This window comes from Osmerus mordax, chromosome 7 (genome assembly GCF_038355195.1).
Source record: "Osmerus mordax isolate fOsmMor3 chromosome 7, fOsmMor3.pri, whole genome shotgun sequence".
NCBI classification, from domain to species: domain Eukaryota; kingdom Metazoa; phylum Chordata; class Actinopteri; order Osmeriformes; family Osmeridae; genus Osmerus; species Osmerus mordax.
The window spans coordinates 18,708,268-18,726,015 of record NC_090056.1 but is presented as its reverse complement, the minus strand read 5'-3'; the positions used below and the strand labels follow the sequence as shown (position 1 = coordinate 18,726,015).

Genomic DNA, 17,748 nt, shown 5'->3' with positions numbered 1-17,748 from the left:
AACCTGTGACGAAACATATATACCATTTATTTTTAGTTTTAATGTAAGAACGTTTGTTGACGTGTGACGTGAGGGCACTAGTTTCTTTGTGACAGATGAAGGGGTACCTGAAAACCTCGGGGTGGGTGTTCAAACTCGAGCCCAAAACCACGACTGTAGGAAGACACGGGGATTGTGATTTATGTTTGCAGGTAAGTTTGTTAAGTTTAGTTTCATAATGTAGGTAGTCTACATGCAGCCTGTTCCACTACTGAACAAGTTCCAATACACCATAGTTACTTACAATTATGATCTTAGTTTACCTCTGAAATAGTTAGCCAACATAAAAATAATAATATAATAATAATAATAATAATAATGAAATATTAAACATCCAAATGATGACAGACAATATTCTTCATGGGTGGCCTACATAAAACCACAAGAGACATTCTCAAACCAGTATATTATACACTGCCTGTCTTGTCATTACGAAAGTTGTTAAAGTGAATAGGCTACATCAAGTAGGCTAGCCTAAGCCTATAGCCTAGGATTTGACACCAACACTATGTAGTGCAAACATTTAGGTTGTAGTTAGGGTCGGGAAACTAATAATAATACATAAACGTGAATCTGAATCCGTTCACACTACCAGTCTACAACCAATGTTAATGGAAACAGCTTGAAGTGTCCATTTAACCGACAGAATGGAGGAGTTGATGAGCACCATGCCCTTATCGAGTGGAGCGACTCCGAGCGCTGCTTTGTCCTCAGTGACTTGAACTCCGCCCACGGCACCTACGTCAACGGTTGCCGTATCCACAACGCCGCCGTGCGGCTAAGCCCAGGGGACGAGCTGCACTTTGGCTACGGAGGGTCCACCTATCAGCTGGCTGTGGACATCCCTTCTCCGGTATGGTGATTTATGAGTTTTAAGGGATCTGTTAAGACCCCATACATAGATAAGGAACTGTTGAAAGTTTGTTTCCTTGTGTCGACCGAGATAGATGCAGTCCTGGAAGGGATGTTTTTGTAGGTCTCTTGTGTGGCGTATATCTCTCTCTTTCCCCCTCACTCACTCTCTTTCAGTCTCTCTCCCCCCTCCCTTCCCCCTCTCTCCAGCTCCTCTGCCCTCCGATGAATGACCGCCCCTCCTATCAGAGCTCCCTACAGCTGATAGAAGAGCCCACCCTCGCCCCCTCGCCCTCCCCCCTGTCCCCCTCCCTATCCTCCTCTGCTGCCCAGCTCCCCTTCCTGGCCCCCCAGTCCTCTGCCCCCGTGGCCTGGGTGTGGGGGGGCTCCTCGGTGACCCCGCGGCCCCCCAGCAGAGCTCGGCCAGCCAGTGCGGGAGCCAAGAGGGTGGGGAAGCAGACCGCGGAGAGAGGGACCGCTCCTCGTAGACCAGGTAGCAGAGTTTAGCTTCAGGCTAACTTCCTTGTTCCTGCGTGTGTCAGGGGCATCATGGGAGATGGGGGTGTGTGGAGTAGGGAGTGAGCTGTGACTGTTGTTGCAGGAAGCTGGACTGGGAACACAGAGAAGCTCAGACAGAGTGGGCCCTCTGAGAAAGTCGAAGTGAACTCCCCAGGTTCTCAGACCCTGCAGCACCTCTTACAAGATAAGGTGGGCCTCAGTGTGGCTGTAGAATCCTTTAGCAAATCTGCAGCAGAATTTATAACCTCTCTCCCTCCCTTTTGCTCTTCTCCTCCCCACCTCCCTTCTGCTCTTCTCCTCCCCTCCTCCCTCCCTCCCTTCTGCTCTTCTCTTCCCCTCCTCCCTCCCTCCCTTCTGCTCTTCTCCTCCCCTCCTCCCTCCCTTCTGCTCTTCTCCTCCCCTCCTCCCTCCCTTCTGCTCTTCTCCTCCCCTCCTCCCTCCCTTCTGCTCTTCTCCTCCCCTCCTCCCTCCCTCCCTTCTGCTCTTCTCCTCCCCTCCTCCCTCCCTCCCCTCATCCGCTGCCAGGAGGAGAGGCTGTTGAGGCTGGGGGATGAGCTCCAGCGCCTGGCTGTGTTTGAGGGCGAGTCCCAGAGGAAGGACGGGGTGATCGCTGGGCTCCGAGACGAGGTGTCTGCCCTGAGGCATCAGCTGACCCTTAGCCAGGCCCAGCCGGAGATCAAACACAGACTACGCTGTCTGGAGAGGGACATCAACGACAAGAAGGAGCAGATCCAACGGCTCAAGGAGCAGGTGGGCTCCTGATTTTATCTGTGTTTGTTTTATCTTGAACAGAAACGCTGTTGTAGAAGCCTGATTAGTTTTCGGTTACGGTTTCGGTTCATTGATTTGACGTGTGTTTTAGATGCTGGAGGTGCAGCAGAGCTCTGTGGAGATGTCCAGGCGCTCTGTGACGGAGAAAGACCTGAAGATCTGCAGTCTGAGAGGTCAGATGGACAGACTGAAGAGGGATGGCAGCACTGCCTCAGGTTTAGTGTGTGTGGGTGTGTGTGTGTGTGTGTGTTGGTGCTTGTGTGTGTGTGAGAGAGTATCGGCATGTGTACATGTGTGTGTCTGTGTGTCTTCGCAGCATTTTCATGCAGCGGTAAGTATAGTATTTCTCAGTGTTTCTCTCTGTTTCCCCTCCTCTGCCAGGCGTGGTGGCGAGCCTCCAGAGAGACCTGGCATCCAGGGACAAGCAGACTCTGAATCTGGCCTCCGAGGTAGACAGACTCCGACAGGACATCAGAGCCAAGGACATCCAGCTGGGTTTTAACGCCACCAAGGTCCACCCCTTTACCCCTGTGCATCTGACATTCAGATTGAACCCAGCTCTAGCTTTTATCTCTCTCTCTCTCTCTTTTCGGCCTTCAGTTCACCAAAATGACCAAGAGGCACCAGGATGAGCTGGCTGTCTATCAGAATGAGGTGTCAACTTTGAAGAAGGTAGTTTTTTTTTTTTTGTCTCCCCCGGCTTCACTGAGAAACGTCAATATCTGCTGAATCATGTGGAAACAAACAGATAGTCAGACAGGGAGACAGACAGAGGCAGACAGACAGAGGCAGACAGACAGACAGAGGCAGGGAGACAGACAGACAGAGGCAGACAGACAGACAGACAGACAGAGGCAGACAGACAGACAGACAGAGGCAGACAGACAGACAGAGGCAGACAGACAGACAGAGGCAGACACAGACAGGAAGACAGACAGATGAGAAATTGGACTCTTTTATTTGATGGACAGAGCATTGAGAACTTGGAGGGCTCTTCGAGGGAGAGGCAGAGGTGTCTGGAGCAGTGCGTTCTGGAGAAAGCCGCTTTGAAAAGCAGGTTTGAGAAAGAACTTGAGGTGAGTCATTCCTGTCATGATGGGGTAAACACATTACGAGGGACATGGCAGTCGTTCCATACTTCCTTCCATACTTCATTTACAAACTTCCTGCCGGGTCTTGGTATGTTTAGGAGCAAACTACCCTATTGGCTGCAGCCGAGAGGCAGAGGGATCAGCAGAGAGGCCAAGCTGAGCTGGTGGAGAACAGGGTAACCTGCTGTTACATGGTTTAGACTTCTTCCAGGAGTGTGGACTACAGATGGAGTCCTTGATAAGTGTGGATTTTGTCACTTTTTTTGTTTGTGGTTGCAGGTTGAGCATTTTCGTTGCGAGCTGCTAAAAGCGTTACATGTTGATGATGTGGACTCCACTTCCCATGATGCCTTGTCAGACCAGCAGGTCAGTAAGAACATAGAGAAGATGAATCTGAGCAAGTGAGGGATTTATAAACTAGACTGTTTGGGGCGCCAGAGTCGGAGGAGCTGATGCCAAATGAGCAGAAGCCCTGACACAGCGACCCAGGTTTGATTCCGGCTCAGGACATTTCTGCATGTCTTCCCCTCTCTGTCTCCCCAACATTTCTTGTCTATTTCTAACTGTTTCTGTACAAAGATGAAAGCTGAAAACAATATTTTCATAACTAAAAAACTTTTTTTTTACGCTAAAACTATGCACTTCTGATCCTTGATTTCCGGCGCACTCTTTCGCTTTGAATGAAAGCATCTGGCAAGTGAAACGTATCGGGGGGGTGTTACGAGTGCAGGTGCTGGAGCTTCTGACGGAGGTGCTGGAGCAGAGGAAGGTTCTGGAGACAAGGGCAGCAGAGCTGGAGCACCAGCTCACAGAGAGAGACCGTGCTGCAGGACACACAGAGACACTGAGGACCAGACTAGAGTCCTGCCAGGTACCACCATATATCAATACTTTATATTTGTAATATATATTGTTTAATAAAAATGGTAGTTCACATAGGATTAGGATTATTTACATATGATTCGTTTTTGTTTAGCAGACCCTTTTATCCAAATTAAGATTGAAATTATCACTATTTTGGTGGATTTCTGTCTTAACTTTCTCCAGAGTCTTGTCCAGGAGGCTGGTTCCTCAGACGCCCTGCAGAGGGCGATGTCTACCCTGCAGGAGGAAGAGGAGGGTGTGTGTCCAGGTCTGGCCTGGGTACAGGCCTCCGTACTCTCTCTGCTGGGGGCCCACCATGCCCTTCTACAGTCCACCAGCCAGGTCCTGCTGGAGGCTGGCGTAGAGAGTCCTGGAGACAGAGGTGGGGAGGGAAAGCTGGAGGGGGATTGACTCCAGTATTTTGTTTACCTATTGCAGTTCAGTTTTAGTCCATACAGCTTATGATCATCTGAATGTATGAAATGACATGTAATGTAAGATTAGATCAGTCAGAAGTCAAATTAGATTAGTCAGTAAAGAAAAGCTTTTTTTGTGTGTGTGTTTGAGCATGTACAATGTGAAACATCCACTGAGGAATTTGAATCAGATGTTTTATTTTTGTCTACTGATCAATACTGGGAAGTTCTCATGAAGTAACTCACAATCAATGCCACTTTACATCTGTGATCCACAGGAGTCCTGAGTGATATTCAGGCTTTGAGCCAGGAGTATCTGAGCTGCAAGGCAGAGCTGCAACAGGTGAAGGTAGGTGTGTGAGCGACACTCTCAGGGCCAGAGAGAAGACAAAACACATCGCTCTGGCTGGACTCATAAAGCGGCCAGGGGTGGCTACCATAGGTCAGCCTTTCTCAATCCTCTGGATCCCCTGCCCGGCATGTTCTAGATGTTTCCCTGCTCCAACACACCTGGCTCAAACGACTGGGTCGTTATCAAGCTCAGCAGAAGCCTGAGAACAACCCAGTCAGTTCTTATAGGAGTGTTGGAAGAGGGAAACATCTAGAACATGCCGGGAGGCCTGAGTTCCAGGGTTGAGGAAACGTCTGCTGTAGGTCACAGAGGAGTGTGTTCTGGGCAGGTTGAGCTGGAGGAGGTGAGTGGGAGGGAGGGGCAGAGCAGAGAGCTGCTGGACCAGCTGACCTCGGCCACAGAGCAGCTGGAGGAGCTGAAACAGCAGGTAGGAGTAACATTTTACATTACATTTACATTTAGTCATTTAGCAGACGCTCTTATCCAGAGCGACTTTACAGTAAGTACAGGGACATTCCCCCTGAGGCAAGTAGGGTGAAGTGCCTTGCCCAGGGACACAACATAATTTTGCATGGGAATCGGGCTAGTAATCCGAAGGTTGCCAGTTCGATTCCCGGTCATGCAAACTGACGTTGTGTCCTTGGGCAAGGCACTTCACCCTACTTGCCTCGGGGGAATGTCCCTGTACTTACTGTAAGTCGCTCTGGATAAGAGCGTCTGCTAAATGACTAAATGTAAACTGTTCCTGGTCTTTCTGTCAGGTGGCGGTAGGGCAGCAGGAGGAGGAGGCGAGGCAGAGGGAGCTGGAGGACCTGAGGGGGGAGGTGGAGACACTCAAACAAGCTCAGGTGAGGGGGCCAGAGGCTGGGACGGCTTGACCCGTCAGACGGTGTGGCACATCGTCATTCATGTTTACTACATTTCCCAGAGTGCCCTGCAGGAGGAGACCCGTAACCAGGAAGCCGAGGTGCGCACCAAGCTCCGGGAGGAGGTGGCCCAGAGGGAGGAGGAGTGTCGGGGGAGGGTGAGGGAGGCAGAGGAGAGGGGGAGGGAGGTGGAGAGGGAGCGCTACAGGGTGCAGGAGGAGGAGTACAGGGAGCAGGTGAGGCAGCACGCCCACACCATCGTGGCCCTGGAGCAGTGCTGGGTGGAGAGGGCACACACAGCCCGGAGCCTGGAGGAGGAGAGGAGCACTCTGAGGGAGCAGATTAGAGGTAGGGGAGGGGAGGGGAGGGGGGGGGGGAGGGGAGGGGAGGGGGGGTCTGTCTGTCCCCTGTTGTTGTTTGGCTGAGGGTCTGTCTGTCTGTCTAGACGGCCGTCTGGCCAGTCATCTTGCCTGGTGGGTGTTTGTGTAGCTGGCTGGTTTCAGGCCCCATCTGTATGAAAAGGTCCTAGCTTGGCATCTACCTTATCCTTGCCATATGGAGAATTGATTGTCTGTATTGCATTTGGTATTCTGAGTCTGTATATTGGTACTAGTTTATAAGTATTGCCCAACATGTTTTTCACCATAACTGAAGTGTTTCAGAATTTAAGTGTTCGGTTTATTATATTAAATTACCATAAGTATCACTTTGACTTTGTGGTGATCGTCACAAGCTTATGTGATGATACTTGTGTGTCACTAGATGGCAGTGATTTGCAACACAAAGGTATGAGCTGTGCAAATGAAAACTATACTAGTGAGAGAGTATGATCATTTACATCTAAACATGTTAATATCGTTTGTGTAATGGTTTTACCCCAGATCTGGAGGGGAAGCTGGAGAGGAAGGAGGTCGAGGGGAGGGGGAGTCCATCTGAGACCACAAAACTAACAACCCTGGAGGAAACCATCACATCACTGAGGTAAACTATCACCTCACAGAAGTCAACGATGACATCACTGAGGTAAACTATCACCTCACAGAAGTCAACGATGACATCATTGAGGTAAGCTATCATCTCACAGAAGTCAACTATGACATCACTGAGGTGAGCTATCATCTCACAGAAGTCAACTATGACATAATTGAGGTAAACTATCACCTCACAGAAGTCAACTATGACATAATTGAGGTAAACTATCACCTCACAGAAGTCAACTATGACATAATTGAGGAAAACTATCACCTCACAGAAGTCAACTATGACATAATTGAGGAAAACTATCACCTCACAGAAGTCAACTATGACATAATTGAGGTAAGCTATCACCTCACAGAAGTCAACTATGTCATCACTGAGGTGAGCTATCACCTCACTCGGGTAAACACCTTACTAAGGTAAAAAAAGTTCCTATGAAGCGCTAATCAAACTAAGGCTTCAACCACCGACTTAAATAGTGCAGAAACCAATACAGGAGACACTGATTGCATCCTACATAAAGGAATGGGATCTTCTCTGTAGTCCCACGAACAGCCCAGCCAAGCCCCACCTCCTGAATCATTCATCAGAAGGGCAGTATCATCATGAGTCATGGTTTGCTTACATAATCTCTCCAAATCATGCATGATCCTCATAGGGATCAGCCTTAGGATTACCAGGATTACTTTTGATGTCCGAGACTCGAAGACTTGAAATCTGAAGTCTTGGTATCACTGTGTGAGTGGCTGTTTGGCTATAGTCTGAAGACGAGCAATTATACAAATTAAATTCTAGGGGGTTCTGCGAAGGACATTTATCACTGAGACAGACTAGACAGAAGTTCTATCCATGTGATAAACCTCCTCAAATATTAGATTAGAGGTGCTGACAGTGTCAACATCCACTTTAGAAGGTCATATGTTCATACATAATTACCTGGAAAAGTGATGCTTGTGTAACTAGCTCCGTGTTGGCACAGGTTGTTATAACTATTTTCTCACACATCTCAAATACTGTCGATGTGTCTGTGTGTGACGTGTTTGCTTGAACAGATCTGTCCATGCGCCTGCCTGTGCGGATCAGTGCTGAAATTCATACCTAACATGGTCATAACGTGCTCCAAAACTGTTTTTTTTTAAATTAAATTAATGCCTTGTTCTCTCTCCATCTCTATCTTTTTCTCTCTCACGCTCTCTCTCTCTCATCCCCTTTCTCTGTCTCTTTCCCTCTATCTTTCCACCCCTTCCTCCATCTCTCTCTCTCCATCTCTCCCCTCGTCTCCGCAGGGCTCAGTTGGCCCAGTCTCAGCTGGAAGCATGCAGCCAGTGTGACATCATCGGGGCCCTGAGGTGTAACCTGGCCACAGCTACCGCCAGGATCTCAGACATGGCAGGTGCTGTCTCACACGCCAGCCACACCCTCCCAGCAAGCATGTGACACGCTGTTTAGTTTGGGGATTGGGAATGGTTAGAACACATAACAAATATTTGTTGAACATTGTACCACAGACTAAGATTTCAGTTTTTTTTGTGTGTGTGTGTCACCTCCCGTGTGCGTGTGTGTGTGTGTGTGTGCGTGTGTGTCTCCTCCCATGCCTGTGTGTGTGTGTGTGTGTGCAGGGCAGCTCAGTGAGCAGCAGAAACTGGAGGTGGAGCAGCACAGGGCCCTGGTGGAGGACCAGAGGGTCGGACTGAGCACGCTCACTCACAAGCTGGAGATGATGTCACAGCTGCTGGAGCAGAAAGGGGAGGAGCTGACCACTGTGAGGGCAGAGCTTAGGTAGGAAGCTGATAGAAATATGGAGCAGAGATTATTGCACCAGACTATCTCCATACATACACTGCCGCTTTATGTCTCCCCAGCTGTGGCACTAGAGATTCATAGATAGGGGGGCAAAACCTCTTATAACCAGGGGTCTGGTTATCCCATACTCCCCTAGTATTTTTTAAGCAACCAAAATGTCTTTTCATCATGTATTTTTAGCAAGCTCGTAGGTTCGATTTAAGCTTTGGTAGGGACATCAGTAGTTAAGGTACGTCCCTATACCTCAACATCAACTGTGAGAAAACAAAAAGGCCAAGTCAGCGTGATAATGTACACAAAGTAACACAAGTTCGACCAACAAACACCTCCATACTTCATAAGCATTCCCCAGCCCACCGCCATGTTCTTCTGTGTGCTGGGTCCTGCCAGGCAGTGCCAGGTGGACTTGGAGAAAAAGGTCTGTTCTGAGAGAGTGGACCAGGAGAGAACGCAGAACCCTGAGGAGAACTGGGCTGTAGCCCGCCTGCCCCAGCACACCAAGGTAGGCTGAACGTCTCTGCAGAGCCACAGGAGGAATGACGGCGTAGTCCTGAACAGCCCCAGGTCTGTGGTGGTGTCATAGCTCAGCGGAGGCAAGAGGAAGGCTGTCGTCGCTGGGTCTACCAGCCAGTCTGAACAGGATCTGATAACCATCTCTTTACTGCGGTACCACACCTACAGGCTCGGTCCCATCCATTGTTGCGCACTGGAAGAACGACTCTCATTTTCTCCCTCTTGCTGTGATGCGGTGTGGTGACAGAGTAGAGTTATGTCCCCCCCCCCCCCGTCCTCCCTCCTCCCTCTCTTCTATAGGATGAAGACAAAAAGCTCCAGGCCCTCAGTGTTTGCCTGCGCTACACCACTGCAGAAGAACACAACTGCATGGTTTCAGACTGTGGCAGCTATATGAGGAAGCCTGCAATGAGTCTCGCCCACGCTGTGTCAGAGCCATTTGTAGATTATATTCACATGAACATAAATCACTTTGCAGTTGCTTACACTATCGGTATAATGCTAGAGCATACACATACACTTCTATTTTGAATATATATCATAATCCATCATCTCCCACCCCCACCCCCAGTTATTGTTGTCACCAGCTCTCTGGAGAGCCTACAATCTCTAGCGGAGAGCAGACAGTCAAGTGACATTTTGTGCTATCAGCGGGGGGTGCATTCCAACTTTCTGACTCACACCAGGGAGACACAATAGCTGTCTCTGTAGCGCCGAGCGTGGTTTATGTGGTCACCCACAGATTTGCAAGTGAAGGACACTCGGGCTGCAGTGTAGCGTAACTGACACAAACAGCCCTGTGAGAGGAGTCCCGAAGTGTTTATGTATATTTGGAATTTCAGTAATGCAGCACACTTTCTGTTGCTTGTTTGGGCTTACTTTAAGCCACAATGGACAGATTTGAGCCAATCTTAAGAGACAGAAAACATAATCTAGGATTCGTAAATCCTCTCCCAAAACAGCTGACCCCGTTGTCAGGGAGGGAGTAAGCTTCTGCTCGAAGGTTTTGAGACTCCCTAACCCCCCCCGTCCCTTACGCCACCAAAGATGTACATCCCACTCTGTACACTCAGAAGATGTAACCAGATAACCCAAACAGAGAGTCTTCCTTGTGCTTTAGACAGCTCATCTCCTGACTAAATGTAAAAAATGTAAATCTCCTCCATGCAATTACCGCCACCTCCCACTTCCTGTTTCTCCAGGATGTGGCTACTCTCTCCATGACGGGGGAGCTGGCCCAGCAGGGGTCAAAGTGCCGAGGTCACCGTCACGACAAGGTCATCCAGCAGCAGAGGGAGGCCCTGGAAGAGATGCGAGCCAGGATCCGAGCCCTGCAGCAGGCGGTACCGATGAGCAAGCAAGGTCAGCGGGCAACATCTCGTTCCTGCTGCTTTCCTCTGCTCTCGTCTGTCCTGGCGTAACTCTGTGGTCCTGCCGCGCTGGCTGTAGGGCAGTCTGGCCAGCAGGGGGTGCTGAAGAGGCAGCAGAAGGGTGAGACCGGACAACTCAGTTTCCAGAGGTCTCCAACGACAACAGGCTTCCATACATCAACAGTACGACGCCAACTGCTTCTAGAACACTGCTGTGTCACAGTCAGCTGTGGAATTCAGTGAATGCACACGATAATAGAACCCAGCCCAGCTTGTTGTCTAATGCAGACATGGTGAATGTTTCAGTGTCCTCTGTGTAATTGGATGTAATGTCCTCCTAGAATGGCTGGCCACAGGCCCCTGGACAGTTGGGGGAGGAGACCCTGGAGCGCATAGCCAGACTGGACCTATTAGATGCCCTGGATCTCAGCGAGAGGACTGTGAGTATGGGAGCATGCTGGGAAACCACGATAGCTCGCCTTAGTCAGACACTGAATCTTCTCTGTCTCCCTCTCTCTTTCTGTCTCTCTCTTTGTTTGTCTCTCCTCTCTCTCTGTCTTTGTGTCTCTCTCCCTCTGTCTGTTTCTCTCTTTCCTCTATCTTACTCTTTCTCCCCCCCCCCCCCCTCTTCACCACCCAGTACCTGGACTTGGCGCGGGCCCTGTGTGAGGCTCTGGAGCTGAGCGAGGCCCGGCTGGAGGGGTGCCTGTCCCTGCAGCACCTACCCCAGGAGGAGAGGACCCTCCTGGGCTCGCTGCGGCAGCACGACCTGGAGCTGCTCCGCAGCCATATGATCCTCCAGCACAGCCAGGCCCAGCGCAGGGACGCCCAGCTGCAGGAGCAGGGCCGGGTGATCAGCTCTCTCAGGTCAGGGAGGCCAGCCCACAGGGCCAAAGCCTGGAGGATCTGTTTGTTTGTTTTTAGCTTTGGCCTTTTGTCAGCGTTTAATTATTGATAGGACAGTTGGAGAGAGAGAGGAAAGCAGGGAGAGAGAGAGAGGGTGGGGGGGAGATTGAAATGGTTTCAGTCGGATTCGATGCCAGGCCCCTGCGAATGGTACGCTCTTACTCAGTGAGCTTTAGGGGAACCCCCAAGATCTGCATCTGTTACGTCTGGCCTATGAGTCACCGTTCAGGGACACTCTAACGAGGGGCATCGTCACGATATTTCGCTGCCTGGAGGCAGTTACTCTACGTTGGGTTGTATAAGGGTTGCTAAATGTATAAGCTAGGTCCAGGGGACATGTCTAATTAGTGGACAAATTGGTTTAGAGGGAGACACACCCGTCTCTACAGCAGCACTTCGACCAGTGAGAAACAGGCTGGGACTCATTACGATAAGTGTGTGTGTGTGTGTGTGTGTTCCCAGGGAGAGCCAGGCGGAGGGGCTGAAGCTGCTGGACACGGTGAGGGCGGAGCTGGAGACCGAGGCTCAGGAAAGCTCCATGCTCCGCGAGGCCCTGAGACGCACCCAGAGTCTGCTAGACCAGGAGACAAGCCGCAGCTCCACTGGGAGAAGCCGCAAGGTACAGTACCAGGAAGGGGACTTAACAAAGAAACATTTGACCACAGGGAACAATTTATGATGTATTATCTGATAAAAACAACAAATCTGTCCATTCTGCCCGACGGGAAGTTGTACTGAATAAATGATTGTGTTCCAGAGGGAAGTTGTTTTGTGACACAGATCTATTTAAAGAAGTTGTGTAAACATGCAAAATATTAGAATTGTACTGTCTCTATTGTCACAAGGCTGTCTTGTATGGCTAGACTATGTAGCCACCATAAGATGCTAGCATAGTGAAGATGGGCCCATTCATTTTAGAGACGATAATGGCGTATACCATGGTGAACCTGGACATGGCCAGATGAAAACCAGGCAACACACTGTGCCACCCCAAGCTCACTCCACCTGTCCCACATGACAACGTTGGCTTGTACAGTGCTGGTCCTCGGCCCTCCTATCCAAACACACTGTTAGAGCTAGTAGCCTCTGACCAGATCTAATAAGTGTTTTCACTGAGAACTTCCTGCGTGCTGTATAATTATCCTGTGCGTCCACGGTGCCAGAGCGGACAACAACAGCATCTTCTTATGATAGCAGTAAGCTGTGGGCAGAGCCAGCAACAGTGTAATATTTGGAGACTTTTGTAGAACCTCTGGACATGAATTGACGTTAGCATCATAATAGTCATAGTAGCATCATAATAGCACAATCAGTCATGGTTTAAATGGAACTCTAACAAAGGCATTGGATTAATAACTAGGCTAATGTTGAAACAAAACACATTCTTGTCATTGAGTGTACTGTTCATGAATAATTGCCTAACCCCACCCATCATTATTTAGACCTCATTCACAGTTTGTTAGCATAGTACTGGTATAGTAGCTAGACCCACTCTCATGCATAGTAGTTTGGAACCTCTTAGTTCTATTTGGCGCAGACCAAAATACCTCTGGATGCAATTGGATAGAATTGGATAGATATCAAGCAATCAGAGCAATGAAGCATCTAGGTTGTGTATGAAACGTTTCTCCTCTGTACAACAATTGTATTAAACGCTCCTCATAATAGATAAACGGTTGTGATTGGCCCGGCACTTTAAATGCCTGAAGGAAATCAGTTTGAATGGGAGGGTGGCCAGACCCACCTGCCGGACATAATGCACATGAGCTCGCAGATTCACCTGGTCCCCAGGCTACAGGTAGTGTCATTAAAGAGTGTTTGATGAAAGAGCCGAATGTAAACAGTTCTCGCTACCCACTCGTGTGTATTGAAGCTTAATCTTCCAGATTCATGAGTAAGATCGACTCGGCTTAATGTGTCATAATTAATCCCAGGGTGGGGGTTAACGAGAACAACACGTTTTCAGTGCGAGAGGACTTTAAGGGGTGTTAATCGCATCAGCCTTTTAATGTACACCGTGTGTGTGTGTGTGTGCTGTTTTTTTTTATTATGTAAATACCATTGTCAGCACTCTTGGTATCAACACTAAGAATGGGGATGTAACTGACTTCTCTATAATTATAACTTTGATGGAGCCTGTGGTAAAGATGGGTAAACTAGACTAGGTAAAGTTTATACACAAGCACATAAGCACCTGTCTTGTACACACTGCTTACCGTTACCCTGACGTGTATAGCATCTATTCTATCCACAACTTACTGATGTTGACACACCTCTTCCATCTACTTTTCTTTAACTTATTCTTCCTCCTCTTTCTTTCCTCTTACTGTTCTCCTCGTCCTTCCCATCCTCCTCCACAGATGGTGAGTCAGGAGAAACCACAGAAGAAGACGACCAGAGTGGCCTCTCACAGCTGTGTGCCCACGGAGGCCAGTGAGAAGGTGAGCCGGAGACACAGACGCAGTCGAAAACACACATGCGCTCACATGCAAAGCGTACACACAGGGAAGTTTCATAGCCCTATGTCATAACAAATGGCTGGTTTGACACTTTTTGTGGGCCTCTCAGCCTTCCTAGCGTGAGTTGACAAACCGCAGCTCCAGCCCAGAATACTTTGCTTTCCCCTCACTCTGCACGTTCTATGAGGTCAACTCTGAAGTAAGCTACTGTTGACAAGAAAACGTTAACACCCTAGATTTATGTCATACGACCCAAAGGTACTTTCCTGGTTTTCTGAAAAAACCCTCTGTTTAATAACATGCTCATATTTTCACATTGTTTGTGCTTGTACGTGCAACCAAAAATCGGAAATCTGATCCTCGACTCATGTAATGTCGGCTTCCCATCGGCTCTGCAGCCAGAACCGTAGCTTATCCATGTGAACTGGAAGATCAATAGCAGTCTCGCTCTCCTTTATTAATAATTCACACACTGTACAAACACTGCGGGCAGTCGTGGAAATTACACTAGCTAAGGACTGGTTCAGAGAGGGGATTCCTGGGTGGGGGGGGTGTGAGGGTGTTAGGGTGGGGGAGTGAAAGGGGGTGTGAGGGCATGAAAACCTGAATTTCCTCACCGTCAAGCCAGTGCAGATATATGACGCTGGTGAAACTGATGTGTTGACGCCGAATGTTGGTTTGTGGCTTGTTTTACATCAAGGCGTCGGTGAAGAAGTGTGCCCTGCTGGAGAGGCTGAAGAAGAGAGAGTATGAGGTGGAGACCCTGAAGAGACAGCTGGGGGAGAAGGAGAGGCAGGTCAACAACATGGCCGCCCAGCTGGCCGACGCACAGGAGCAACGAGAACAACAAGACGAACAAGAACAACAGCAGAGAAAGCAAGCAGAACCAGTACCAGAACCTTGCTAGCATGCTGTGTTTAGGGTGCGTGTGTGTTTGTGTGTGTGTGTGGGGGGGGGGGGGGGGGGGTGATGGGGTGTGTGAGTGAGAGCAAGCCGGTTCGAGGGTCCTTGGGAACAATCCTCTATTGTAACAGATCCTATACAATGTCACAGTCTGCCATTCATCATTCTGCGCCCCCCCTCCCCCCCCCCCCCCTACACAGATAAGACTCACGTACTGCACCAACACAGCCAGCTAATGTCTGCGACACATTAGCGATAGATTACAGGCACCGCGTGAGATGTTTATGCTTTCTAGCTGCTTATTATCAACACATGTCACCACGCGAGAGTCATTACCCATAGATATCACATTAGGCAGACGATGCAGTAAGTGCATTTAATATTTAAAAAATGACTAAATGTAATATAATCATGTTTTTATTCAAATGTAGGATATTTTCCCCTAAGTGATGAATGTTATGGTTCTGTGGGTTGTGCTAGCTGACACAGCCCATGCTAATCACTCTCAAGGTTCGTACTGTGGCGGTGGTCAGCAATGTGCGGTCCCTACTCACGAATTCACTAGAACAGCATTTCTGCATCCAACTGCACTATGTCTCAATCTCATTATAAAAATGAGCAGGGATATTGTTTCGGTGACTATTTCGGGAGTGAGAAGGCTGTGCCAACGACTGCGAGTTTGACCTTGAATTGCTGAAAAGGGAAATGGAGTTGTAGATGTTTTCACTGTTTTCTCATCCCTGTAGAATATTCCTCCTATCTCTTCATTCTCCCCTTCTCTCTTCCTCCCTTCATTCTCTCCTTCTCTCTTCCTCCCTTCATTCTCTCCTCCTCTCTTCCTCCCTTAATTCTCCCCTCCTCTCTTCCTCCCTTCATTCTCCCCTCCTCTTCCTCCCTTCATTCTCTCCTCCTCTCCTCCTCTCTTCCTCCCTTCATACTCTCCTCCTCTCTTCCTCCCTTCATTCTCCCCTCCTCTCTTCCTCCCTTCATTCTCTCCTCCTCTCTTCCTCCCTTAATTCTCCCCTCCTCTCTTCCTCCCTTCATTATCTCCTCCTCTCTTCCTCCCTTCATACTCTCCTCCTCCCTTCATTCTCCCCTCCTCTCTTCCTCCCTTCATTCTTTCCTCCTCTGGTTCCCTCCTTTCTCTGCCTCTGGGTTCCAGCTCTGCGTTATCGACGTGAGCAGAGCTGATTCATTCATCAGAATCTCTCCGTGGCTCCCAGCACACACAGTCACCATGTGACCACGCACGCGTGTGTGTGTGTGTTGTGGAGAGGGTGGGAGGGGTGCGTTTCTCGCCCAACCGAGTGCGAGGGAAGGTGAGGAGACTGTAGAGCATCAGAGAGACAGCGCGTCACTGCGAGTACGTATCACTGACGTATGGAAGTCACCTCACACTAACCTCTTTTTTGGATTGTCTCAGATGTGTGAACGTGTGATTTTGAATGTGCTTGCAAGATATGCTCGTTCACCCATTCATATGTTAATGAATCATTGTCCTACTTGAAGCAGATGACACACATACACAAGCCTGAATGTCTTTCTGTCTCTCTCCTCCCGTAGGAGATAACGAGCTCTTACCCTAACAAAGCTGGTTCTCTTCCACTATGACCCAGATTTGTCTGCCCTCCAAAGCAGATGGTACAGTAGCATATTTTTCATTTTTCCCGTTTCCCTCCAGGCAAAAGTCTGCATCCATCATCCCTCAGGAACATTAGTCTGCTGTTCCTGAACATTGTTAGTTCATTGGAAGGTTAGTTTATTTTTCAGTTGATTCACTGGAATAAATCTGGGTTGACTAATATGCTGTAGTGTAGAGGATTGAATATGCAGATAAAGTGAAGCGTTGAAGGCAACAAAAGGGCATTCTGAACCTGATCTTGGTATAGAGAACGACTCGAACTGCATAAGGACCCTTTATAACATGGTTCATTTCACACCTTCATGTTATAGGCATCCTTTTATTTCCTATAGCTAAATACAGTATGCATATAGCTGGAAAACTATTCCTGATATGCGATCTTAAGGCCAGACCTGTTTGTTTTAGATAGGAATGTATCTCTGTCTTGCATTTATGTGAGTGATTAGCCAGTCTCTACAGCAGTGGTCTCTGGGGTGGTTGCAGTAATTATGAGTTGCAGAGACAGGCTACAGGCAGGGGGAATGTCCTCAGTAATTACTGCTCCTCATACAGACTTTCTGAATGGACACAAACAGATAATTGGCATTCTGAAGATGGCAGTTTGTGATTAGTCTTTTTGTTATCAGGCAGAAACCCTGTCTGCCATGCCTTGGTACACAGTTGCATGCCACACCTGGCACTTGGCTCCATCACTGCTGCCTTTGCCTCAGGCTCTCAAAACTGTCATGATTTCTGGTCTTTTTATTTTGAACCCAGAGTATTTGTATTGCTTGGGATTACGTCTTTCATTGTCTGTGCAAGCATAATTTTTGTGTTTTTGGTTTGTGAAAACATGGTTTGGTTTATCACTCGTCTGCAACTTGTTTTAGAAAATCAGTTGTAAAATGACTTTAATACGCTGAAATATAAACTGTAAATCAAATATACCGCAGTATGTGCACCCTTGTATTGTTATTTCAATTTCATCTCAGAATCACATTTTTTATATAGGCTGCACACCAGAGGGATTTTGATGTCTAGATATAAAGCTCTTTGATCCGTCCTCCCGTCCTCCCCCGCCCCTTCGTTCTGCTGCGAATTGGTCGTCTTCGCCGGTCTCTCCATATATGGTGTGACTCAGGTAGTGTGGGCGTCACTGGCAGAGCACGTGGGAGGTGAGTCAGAGGGAATCAAACGACCCACACACTGCGCTGTAGATGACTGAGTCACGGTCACTAGAAATCACACTGTACGGTGTGTCACACTGTACTTGACTCAGCACGGTTTTGCCAACCTGCATTCCAGAATTTACTGTCGACAGAACAATATACCCGGACTCAGAAGCCCATTTTAAAATTGAACGGTTGACTCCCCTTACTGGTGGACGTCTGTTAGTATTAAAGATAAGTAGGCTACTTAAAGAGA

At 48.6% G+C, this 17,748-nt stretch overlaps 1 protein-coding gene across 1 annotated transcript; it reads left to right on the top strand.

Annotated features, from left to right (window-relative positions):
• The first annotated feature begins 95 nt into the window (after positions 1-95).
• fhad1 (forkhead-associated (FHA) phosphopeptide binding domain 1) lies at positions 96-14,706 on the top strand. The gene is made up of 29 exons (XM_067239146.1): positions 96-191; positions 686-892; positions 1,102-1,384; positions 1,493-1,599; positions 1,936-2,160; positions 2,273-2,396; positions 2,563-2,693; positions 2,782-2,853; positions 3,153-3,257; positions 3,371-3,448; positions 3,552-3,673; positions 3,960-4,143; positions 4,320-4,518; positions 4,831-4,901; positions 5,233-5,331; positions 5,666-5,752; positions 5,833-6,118; positions 6,652-6,751; positions 8,035-8,141; positions 8,368-8,527; positions 8,942-9,053; positions 9,365-9,505; positions 10,267-10,426; positions 10,514-10,617; positions 10,776-10,874; positions 11,075-11,301; positions 11,803-11,959; positions 13,701-13,781; positions 14,500-14,706. The coding sequence occupies exons 1-29, from the start codon at positions 96-98 to the stop codon at positions 14,704-14,706; spliced, it is 4,131 nt and encodes a 1,376-aa protein (XP_067095247.1).
• The last annotated feature ends 3,042 nt before the right edge of the window (positions 14,707-17,748 follow it).

What these genes read in the sequence shown, in the direction of transcription:
- fhad1 (XM_067239146.1), top strand. Translation starts at nt 96, where the DNA reads ATGAAGGGGTACCTGAAAACCTCGGGGTGGGTGTTCAAACTCGAGCCC. An exon ending in GGATGGCAGCACTGCCTCAG is followed by an intron (nt 2,397 to 2,562) that starts GTTTAGTGTGTG and finishes CTCCTCTGCCAG; the next exon opens with GCGTGGTGGCGAGCCTCCAG. An exon ending in TCTGAGGGAGCAGATTAGAG is followed by an intron (nt 6,119 to 6,651) that starts GTAGGGGAGGGG and finishes GTTTTACCCCAG; the next exon opens with ATCTGGAGGGGAAGCTGGAG.